The sequence below is a fragment of the Triticum dicoccoides genome, chromosome 5A (assembly GCF_002162155.2).
Source record: "Triticum dicoccoides isolate Atlit2015 ecotype Zavitan chromosome 5A, WEW_v2.0, whole genome shotgun sequence".
Taxonomy (NCBI): domain Eukaryota; kingdom Viridiplantae; phylum Streptophyta; class Magnoliopsida; order Poales; family Poaceae; genus Triticum; species Triticum dicoccoides.
Window position 1 is genome coordinate 304,969,666 of NC_041388.1, and position 10,806 is coordinate 304,980,471.

Here is a 10,806-nt window from a genome sequence, read left to right on the forward strand (position 1 = left end):
GGAAATGATCAAAGTTAGAAGTAAAGTGAGGCAAACAAAAAATCCAAATTCTCAGTCGGAGGCTTACGTAGCACGAGTTACGCCCACAAATTTTCCGCTGGTTTGATATCAGTTTGTAGGATTTTGAACGTTAAGACGCGCTCATGGATATTTAAGATATGATGGATAATAGCGGTGCGGACGTTTTATGGGAGGTTTGATGTACACGTTGCATATAACAGTGTTAAAGATAATATATATAGTGTATTAAAATCGTCCCTCCTCGTGCGCCTCATTTTCCTCTCCACTTCGTGGCGGAGTGGTGTCCTCTTCCCAGGCAAGCCAAGCCAGCTGAGCCGAAGCTGCAGTTGCGAATCAGAGAAGTCACCGGCCTCCCCTCCTCTCTCTTCTCCACGCCCCGAGAAATCAAAAGCCCACGTGAGGTACCCCTTGCTTGCCAAACTCCCACTCCCCCGCATCCACTCATTTCGCCCCTCTGTTCCGCCGAATCCTTTTTCGTTTCTTCCGGAATCTGATGCTTGATTCCGCCGGCTCGCAGCGCCTTGGGTGAAACTGATTTACCGAAGGTGTAGTTTTTGGGATTCTGCATGTTTGCTGCATCTCTTTCCGGTAGATGCTCAGGCAGTCTTGTTGGACAAAATTCATGATTTTGCCTTAATTGACGATATGGTTCTTTTCTACCCTGATATATGTTTCTGATGATTTCTTGACTAACTCATTCGGGACAACCTGTAGTTATTCCTTCTGAAAGAAAGTGTTTAGCTGATACGTAGTAACCATGTGGAGCCAGGCCATTACTTATTTTGTTGGAAACTGGGAAGATCTTGTATAATTTAGGGCCTTCTCGTTATTGTCTCTACCTTGCACTTGTGGTTAGAATGACATTTCATTGTGTTCCATATTTGTTTCATACTAATAATGGCAAGGTACTACACACAGGGCCTTTTTGATTGTCCAATGGCGATGATGATGGCTGATCTTAGCTTTTCAGCGTCTATATCGAATGCCAAGCTACCAAGGTATGGAAATGACTCTTCCTTGGTTAAGAGATCTTCAATGTTCCGAGCAGAAGCCCGGTCCACGGATTCGGAGAAATATACTACCAATGGCCGGTCGAGGAAGATGGTTCCCACAACCGAATTGATGAGGAGCAAGGGCGGTGGCCGTGCAAGAACAGATACAGTTAATGGTTCTCTGAATGGAGCTGTCAATGGCTCGACCAAGGCGGTCATCAATGGTTCTACAAATGGCGTTGTCAACGGTTCAACCAGAGCAGTCATTAACGGTTCTCCAAAGGCGGTTGTTACCGGGACCAGTTTGGTGAATGGCAGCAACATGTCTGCTCTAGTTAAGACCCAGAAGCAAATGAGTGCTAGAGATGATCCCTTTGAAGAGGAGCTCAAGGTTTTGCCATCTGATGAGGGATTCAGTTGGGCAAAGGCTAACTACAACTCTGTGCAGAGGAGTATAGATATCTGGTCTTTCGTGCTTTCTCTTCGAATACGTATTTTATTCGACAATGCAAAATGGGCCTATCCAGGTGGATTCTCAGAGGAAAATCAGGTACATTAACAATGAAATGGCTAAGCAATTTAACCAGTAATTCTATAAGTTCAGTCAAGTCAGGAAATGAAAAATATTGTAAGCTGCCATTTCCTTGAAATCCCCAATGTGAAGGTGGTCTTAAAGTCTGTTGTTAGCACATGAGAATTTTGCTTTAGTAATGGTGCAAAACCACATCAGTTTTAACTGCTGAAATGGGTGTATTCCTGTTTTACTGCACATGTTAACTGGAACCGCCTTTGAATTCGCAGAAAATCCGGAGGAGAAACACTGCATCATGGTTAAGAGAACAAGTATTGCAGCTTGGCCCAACTTTTATCAAGCTTGGACAGCTATCCTCCACAAGATCTGATTTGTTCCCAAAAGAATTCGTTGACGAGCTTGCAAAATTGCAGGTATTCATTCTTTGTCTAGGAAATTTTGGTGAAGGCTTCCTTTCTTTATCTCCTCTCTTCTGTTAAACTAGAATTATTTTTTTCTCGCAAAGGATTATTCCTGTTTACTGCTTGTAGTAGTTTGTTACATGGTGTACTTCTTCAACAAAATAGTAAACATGCACCATGTACCTTTTGCTTTTCTGCAGGACAGAGTACCTGCATTTTCTCCTGAGAAGGCAAAGGCTTTCATAGAGAAGGAAATGGGGTGCTCAGTTGATGTTGCGTTCAAAGAATTTGAGGACCGTCCAATAGCTGCTGCTAGTCTTGGTCAGGTGCTTAGTTCCTACATTATCCAGCATATACATTTTCCCTACTCATTGACAATTCAGGCAGCGTCATATTATATCATTATTAGTATTTAAGAAGAATATAAAATATACATATTTTTCCTTTCATGCTAGTTAAACTATTTAATTACCATATACAGTGTTCTTATTTTCATATGTAAAATGTTTGCCTATAATTTGTGCCAGTTTATATCTGATGTCTTTGTCTTCTACTGTGACATACTGATGATACTACACCATTGAGATTAGTGGTCATATTTGTCTAATGTCAGTCTTTATGATCTTTATGCTGTGTTTCTTCAAATTGTACTTACAAATTCCCGTGATATCAATTTTCAGGTACATCGTGCGGTGCTTCATAATGGAGAGAGAGTTGCAGTGAAAGTTCAGCGACCAGGGCTCAGAAAACTTTTTGATATTGACCTAAGTAAGAGACATGTGTTATTGGTGTTCTTAAGTAGAGAACTATTGCTTATTTAACAAACAGAACAAATAACTCACATATATGTTGTTGGTGTTCTTAAATCAAAAACTATTGCTTATTTAACAAACGAAACTAATATAAGTTGAGATGATTTGTTTATTATTCTTGAAAATATAGCGGTTACTATTCTAATTAGTTCCATACTTCCAGTGAATTTGATAGTAATTTTATCTTTTATACATACAGAAATAGGTGAAATTAAGAACTTATGTGTTTCTTCTTTTTAAAGTTTTTCCTCTCATTTCTTGCATAAGTTTATAAAAGTTACAATTATTTCCTGTTTATTATTTACCCAAACTGTTGTATGTTAAATGTTTTATAAATTTCTTAATAATTCTAGTCATCTTTGCTTTCTTCTAGGGAATCTAAAGCTAGTAGCCGAGTATTTTCAGAGAAGTGAAAAATTTGGAGGTCCTTCAAGGGACTGGATTGGTATTTATGATGAATGTTCCAAGTAAGTATGCATCAATGTATTGGACCATCCATATGCATTATTTGTAATAATCCATTATTCAGCTATGGATACAATGTGTTTATTCTATGCCAGTCCCTGTTCAGTACCCAGTTTCTTGCGAGAAATTATGTTGCTTTAGTGGAATGACTATTTGTCTGCCATTTTATCTCATATTGTGACCTCAATATTTTTTCTAATCAATAAGTGTTGACTTGGTCATGCCAGTGTGCAATTTCATCATGTCAATTTTGGCATTTATTTGTGTAAGTAACTGATAAGTTGACAAAGAAAACATGATATCAGATTGGCAAGGTTCAGGTAATTTATTACATATATTACCTATTTTTGGCTAGGTAGTACCTTACAACGGTTACATTCACTAACTTGTAAGAGATGGTAATATATCATACATGGAACATCTTTGATTACGAAAACAGAGAATACATTGCAATAAGAGTAGTGATTGTCAGCTCTGTTCAGAGACAGAGATCTCAAATTATTCTAGTTTTTAGTATTGAAATTGAACTTACAAACAGAAGTTGACCACCCTGATTTCTGTGATTTCAGAATTTTGTATGAAGAAATTGATTACATCAATGAAGGAAAGAATGCAGACAGATTTCGTCGAGATTTCAGAAATATAAAATGGGTTCGCGTGCCAGTACGTCTTTTGGACCCCAAATGCAATTTTTTAGGGCTTTGTTTCAGTACTCCACTTTGAATATACCCAAAATCATACTCCCTCCATCCGCGAATAAGTGTACATCTAGCTTTTGTCTTAAGTCAAAGTTTTAAAACTTTGATCACCTTTCTAGAAAAAAGTAAAAGCATTTATGGCACCAAATTAGTATCACTAGATTTGTTTTGAAATGCACTTTGATAATATATCAATTTGATGTCATATATGTTAATACTGTTTTCTATAAAGTTGGTCAAAATTTTAGAACTTTGACTTAGAACAAAAGCTAGATGTACACTTATTCGCGGACGGAGGGAGTATAGCCCTACTCACAATACTTAATCAAATTAAGAACGGGCAAACATCCCCGTGGGGAATGTTTTGAGTGTTTAATGTACAGTGACCAATCTGTCTGCTTGGTCTCTGTGCCTCCAGCAGGCATCCTCTTGCAATCACCTGCCTGGTCTCATCCTGGTCCGCATGCAGCTTGTGATAATTGATACGAAAATCTGCAGCATTCCAAATAGCCTTTTGATTGATTAGTTCAGTACGGTGGTTTCTGTATATGAATGTTGTGAGGCACGGTATGGAGCATAAATCCTTTCTGTAGCATTAATTTATTTGGTTTTCACACCTCATACATTTCCCACTCTTGTGTTTTGCCTTCCTAGGAAGGCCAATAGCAGAGAAAGTAGGGACGTTTTCTGACTTTCTGTTGCATATAATAGCCTATGATATGTTTGGGTTGATTGCTAGTGGGTAGCCCAAGCAGTAAAGGTTTGGTCAGGACAGATTGTACTCTTGGACGTGGCCTGTGGCTTGTTGTACCCCTTTAAATTGTAGTTGATGATTTTACTTGCATTCAATCAGCATAGAGATGTCTAAACTTTAGTTAAAGTGGAGTACTAAAACAAAACCCTTATTCTTTTCTTTCTGAAATCTTGCTTCAAAGTTTAAAATGACTTGCCATTATGCTGCTTCTGTAGCTTATCATGTGGGATTACACAACTGAAAAGGTGTTAACCCTGGAGTATGCTCCTGGTACGCGTTAATTATTTCTTGTAATTTCAAGTAATCCGAGTTAACTTTTTCTTGAGAGTTTGTATTTTTCACAATGGTTATCCATTTATAAAGTGATTTGTTAGACATGTTAGTTACTATTTAGTGAAATCAGTTATGATGCCATACAGTTTCATTTTCTTGTATAGATTTGAAGTACTCCCTCGGATCCAAATTAATTGTCACAACTTTAGTACAAAGTTTTACTAAAGCTGCGACGATTAATTTGGATCGGAGGGAGTAATATATATGCATATTACCTTGTCATGCAGAATAGGCTTACACAAACTAATCCACTTTCAGTTACTTATTATATGGTTATGCCAATTATTGATCTTCAATCCTCTGTCTCGTCTGAGAGAATTCTAATAAGTACATCAATAAATCCATTATATCTAGCCATGTATGATTACATATATTTCTACATGCCAAATTAATGTGACTACCTTCTGGTTCCACTTTTGCTGTCAAAAGGATTTTACATATTTCTGTTGTCTTTTCACTTAATACAACGAAGATCAAGCACAGTTTTTAGCGAACGATTGTCCTTTCAGTTGTAACTCAGACCAATTTTTTCCAGTTGTAATGCGGAAGTATATGTTTTTATAACATTTTTTACCATGAAATATTCTATTTTAATCTGTTTTGTCATTTATACAGGTATTAAGATAAACAACTTGGCGGTGCTAGACAGCCGGGGATATAGTCGTTCTCTGATTGCATCCCGTTCAATAGAGTCGTACCTAATTCAGGTCAATGTTTTCTTAGTGTACTTTTTGTGTTTGTACAAAGCTCAGTTTAGTTGCTTGTGATTTTTTACATAATTTATAGAAAACGCTTCTCACAACACAATGTCTACTCTTCTAAGAAAACTGATAGAAGACTTGTTTAATAATTCATTATTGGGCTATTGCCTTTGTAAATTTCCTATTTGTTGCCTGTTAAATGTGACTAAAACCTGCGGGTATCATGTTTTAACACTGGGCTTGTTTTTAGTTGAAGAATTTTTATCTGGGAAGTATTAACCATGCAGTTTGGGCTATTAACTGGCTGGTTTCAAGAGAGTTTGCATGATCTTATTAGATTACTTTTGTTTTCTTAAATGAGAGGCCTGGGTAAACATGGCACACTTTACATTGTGTATCAAAAATTAGATGGTCTGGCTCTGCTTCAGTACTAGTCTCGTTTTTTTAAGCCTGGACTCTTTGGCTGCCTTTACTCCATGATTCCACATTTTGCCTAGTAAAAATCTCAAAGGATGCTGTTGGCAATAATTTAAGAAATACATATCGACCACACATGCTGACTCGTAAGTATCGAACCATGCAGTCCTTATAATTTCAAAGAAGTGGCGGTATTGCTAGATGATATAAAATTCCTGGATCCTGTACAGTGGTGCAGTTGGCTGCCTGGTTGTCTTAATTGATGTTTAAGCATGCACAACCTTCACTGACTCATTCTCCAAAGTTTTGTGTTATATATTTTGTATATTCTGTTTTATGCTCAATATTGACACCAAGTTATTTCTTTTTTTAGTGGATCAGTGCATGTGATAGTTATTTGCACTAAGATTTTTATTCCATGTAAAACACAGATACTGAAGACCGGTTTCTTCCATGCTGATCCTCATCCTGGAAACCTTGCCATAGACAAGGATGGCTCTCTAATATATTATGATTTTGGAATGATGGGTGAAATCAAATCATTCACTCGAGATAGATTACTCTCCTTGTTCTATGCCGTGTATGAGAAGGATGCAAACAAGGTATCTTCATATCCTCATATGAGTGGTGCACACATAATAGTTTTCTGAATTTTCCTAGCATCTTTCCTTGCATGGTATTGAGTAATTTAAGATGCTCATTTTTTTGGCAGTACATATACTCTTTTTCTCAGTCAGCTCTATCTTACAGGTTATAAAAGCTTTAATTGACCTGGAAGCTCTTCAGCCAACAGGAGACCTCTCGCCGGTTTGTAGGACATGTTATTTCCTAGGCAGAAAAGTTATTGAAGAAATTTCATTCAACATTTATTTTCTGCCCCCTTTTTTGTTATACAGGTAAGAAGGTCCGTACAATATTTCTTGGACAATCTGCTGAGCCAGTCACCGGATCAACAGCAGACTCTAGCTGCAATTGGAGAGGTTGCCTAACCTTATAATTTTACATGAATCAGTTTGCATGTAAAAAGACTGAGATATTGAAGTTAATCCTGTGTTTTACCTTCCCAGGACTTGTTTGCAATTGCGCAAGATCAACCTTTCCGTTTTCCTTCCACATTTACGTTCGTCATAAGGGCATTCTCAACTCTTGAAGGTTCTCCATTCTCGTATATCTTGACAACATTACAATATCTACAGATCGAAAGTGCCTTTCTGCTCCCGAGCTCATTTGAGCTCGGTGAACAGTAAACTCGAATTTTTTTTTTCAAAAAATTCCAAATTTTTTTTGGGAGAAACATTGACAAAAGTTCTAAGTGCTTGCAAAAATTCATCATGAAATCACATTCCTGTAAAGCGTGGCAAAAAAAAACAAATTCATTGCTCCAAAATGCTTTTGAAAGTAGCTTTTTCAGAGTACTGATTTTGTTTTTTTTGCCACGCCTTCTAGAAATGTGATTTCATGGCGAATTTTTGCAAGCACTTAGAACTTTTGTCAATGTTTCTCCCAAAATTTTTTTGGATTTTTTTAATTTTTTTTTGATTTAGTTTTGATTTTACTTTTCACCCGAGCTCATTTGAGCTCGGGTGCAGAAACTCCGCGTCCATCTACAGATCCATTTCTTTCGATAGTATCACTTCTGATTTCTTCTTCATTTTTATGAATGCATTGTCTTGATGATTTGGTACAGATATCTCAGTATGTTCTTGGTTATAATCTTGCAAAATGTTCCTCATTTGCAAACAGTATATTATAAACAATAACAAAGGAAAAATGCATCTATACCTGTTGTTAAAAGGATATAATGGCTCTAAGCTGCAAAACATATTCATTTCCACTTTGAAGAATCTCTTCTCATCATTCGAAGGTCATTAGTTATTTGTAGTAAATCAATTTTATGCACTTGCTGCAAATGGGGTGACGTGTTTTGTTATGTCATCTGTGGTTGAGATCGAGACTTGAAAGTGGACTTTGTGCAGTGCATGCACCCAGGTGATTTGATGAAAAAGTAAAAGACACATATTAAATTATAAGAAATTCAAAGCCTTTTGTGGATATACATTGTTGGCTGGATTGTGAACTTACAAAATTTGAGCCAAAATGTGTCCATTTGCGTCCTGTACAAAGAAAGAAGGAACAACTGTCTAGAACTGACTGTAACTGTACATAATTTTTTTGGTGCATAACACAAATGAACATGTTTTTTCGCCACAATTTTACATGTGTAAAAAAATCAATGAAGACAAGCAATTTCGGATTTTTTATTCAGAACTTGTATACTCCTTGAGTGATTTTTCTATTTCTACCGCCCAGGCGCCCACTGCACAGCACTTAACGTTTGGCCGAGTGAAATGAAGCATATATCTTGAGACCTGCTGCAGGCCTCTAAACACTCACACTGATATTAAAATTATTAGCTATGTGATTAACTTCATAAAAAGTTTACCTATTTACCATCTATTAGATTAACTATTTGTCGGTCAATGATTGTGTTGGTATATTCATGTTTCACAGGCATCGGGTACATACTGGATCCTGATTTTTCCTTTGTCAAAGTTGCTGCACCATATGCACAGGTTAGGATTATTCTCTATCCTACCATTACTCCTCCATCCACTATGTTTTCTTTTCTTTATCCTTTTTTTTAGAAAATGGAAGCATGTTTTCTCTGCTCTCTTAAATGGTCAGAAGTGGACTCCAACTTTGCTAGAGCATATAGAAGTTGTTACCAAGATAGATCATCTTGTTAATATACTATGCTCGTGTGCAACTTGTTATTTCTGCTAACATAGTTCTGTTCCATTTTCCTCATAACAGCAGAAACTCTTTATCCTTTCAACATCTATCTGTGAATTCTAACCTTATTCCATTTGAACTCCAGGAACTGCTAGACTTGAAAACGAGACGAAGAGCTGGACCTGAATTAGTCCAGGAGATAAGAAAGCAAGCAAATGATGTAAAGACTTAAATCTGTGATTGATATGATTTTCTCATTTACTCTCGTTTCTACGCTTCTAGTTGTTGCGCATGCCATTGACTGCTATGTCCATATATACAGGCCCGTGATTCTACGATCTCAATGCCCTACAGAATCCAACGGATCGAGGATTTTGTGGGGCAACTCGAGTCGGGTGATTTGAAACTCAGAGTCAGAGTACTTGAGGTATGGCTCTGCTGATGACTTCACTTCTGTCTAGCATCTTTTTCTGCCATCATAAATTAATTGCTTTGGTCGGAAGTCAACCTGAAACTTACATGATGGCATTTGCAGTCGGAACGAGCTGCTCGTAAAGCTAACGTACTTCAGATGGCGACCATGTATACAGCCATGGGTGGTACTCTCTTGAATATTGGGGTCGTCATGGGTAGTCAAGGAAACCAAATAGTCGCAAATGGGTCTTTCATCGGCGCAGGTAGGATTTGTTACTTGTTTCCTGAAAAATCCGCTCAACAAATTCTCCATAATACGGCAACTTTCAACCTTATATGAAACCTTTCATATCTTTGCTTGTATTTGTAGCTAACCTGAATTTATAAACTACTGATGTTTTCAAACATGTCCTTTCTTGATTGGTCCAATTCTTGCTCCCAACTGAATTTGCAGGCATTTTCTTGGCATTATTGGTTGCATCTATGCGAAGAGTGAAGAAACTCGAGAAATTCGAGACGATGATGTGATCGCCGGGCTTCATTTTGGACATCTGCACAAAAACCAAGACAAATGGTTCACACTTTTGTAAAGAAATTAAATGGGAACTGCTTTCTCATTCATAGGTAAATAATATATGTAGATTATGTAGGAGCAACATTCTTCCTGATAATGTTGTATCTTGTTGAAACCTGTAAAAATCTGTCCAAGCAGTATACATTCTTTTAGCAGAAAGCTCAGATTATTCATCCGCAACTGATTAAGAAAGCTGGAGAATTAATTTATGTTTTTTTTTTACAGTTCCTGATTCTGTTTCCCTAATGCTCTGAAAATATCGCCCTTTGTTGTTTGCTTCCCAAGAAGATTGGTGCAATCCACCTGATTCTGTTTTGCACCCAAGAAGATTGTTTCTCTCCAGAATTGCGCCGTTAAAATCGCTTCCAAATGGCTATTAAATAGGGCTCAGCCTTTCATATCTCAGCTCATACATCATGATAAAACGGGTTTCATTGGGGGGACAGGGATAACCAAAAACTTCACTTACGCTGCTGATATGGTCCAATCCTGCTTCAAAAGGCAAAAACCTGTTATTATTGTAAGGCTCGATTTCCAGAAAGCTTTTGGCTCAGTTTCCTGGTCATCTCTATCGACTATCATGAGGGTCAAAGGGTTTCGACATCTTTAGTGTCGTTGGATTTAAAGTCTTAACGTGTCGAGTCTATCAGCGGTGCTGCTAAACTGCAGGCCCTTGGTTGCAGTGTTGTGGTGGTCTTAGGCAAGAAGACCCGTTTTCACCTCACCTGTTGTTTATAATTGGCGCGTCTAAGCGAGTGGTCGTTAGGCCTACTCCAACAGACACCCAAATAGTCCGGTCACGTTCATTTGGGCCGGACAGACGAGCCGGCCCAACATGCAACTTCATCCTTAAGTTGTGTCCGTTTTTCGTCTGGCTCAATTCATTTCTGGCGTCTCGGCGTTTGCCTCGGACCCGTGTGTCGCCTGTCCAACTACCTCCCACCGACCATAGTTAATGC

The 10,806-nt window shown here is 37.8% G+C and overlaps 1 protein-coding gene across 1 annotated transcript; it reads left to right on the forward strand.

Annotated features, from left to right (window-relative positions):
• Positions 1 to 274: 274 nt before the first annotated feature.
• On the forward strand, positions 275 to 10,071 carry LOC119301144 (protein ACTIVITY OF BC1 COMPLEX KINASE 7, chloroplastic-like). Its single transcript, XM_037578049.1, has 18 exons — positions 275 to 566; positions 940 to 1,563; positions 1,815 to 1,958; positions 2,147 to 2,272; positions 2,627 to 2,714; positions 3,132 to 3,225; positions 3,793 to 3,886; positions 4,891 to 4,945; positions 5,624 to 5,715; positions 6,558 to 6,728; positions 6,877 to 6,933; positions 7,023 to 7,106; positions 7,194 to 7,278; positions 8,638 to 8,699; positions 9,005 to 9,079; positions 9,182 to 9,286; positions 9,395 to 9,536; positions 9,728 to 10,071. Exons 2-18 carry the CDS (start codon positions 958 to 960, stop codon positions 9,799 to 9,801), a joined length of 2,154 nt encoding a protein of 717 aa, XP_037433946.1. The 5' UTR covers positions 275 to 566; positions 940 to 957; the 3' UTR covers positions 9,802 to 10,071.
• Positions 10,072 to 10,806: the final 735 nt, after the last annotated feature.

Bases quoted from the DNA above. Each gene is read 5' to 3' on its own strand.
- LOC119301144 (XM_037578049.1), top strand. From the start codon at position 958: ATGGCGATGATGATGGCTGATCTTAGCTTTTCAGCGTCTATATCGAAT. The intron at 7,279-8,637 runs GTTCTCCATTCT...CATGTTTCACAG, and splicing joins GGCATTCTCAACTCTTGAAG to GCATCGGGTACATACTGGAT. The intron at 9,080-9,181 runs GTAAAGACTTAA...CCATATATACAG, and splicing joins TAAGAAAGCAAGCAAATGAT to GCCCGTGATTCTACGATCTC.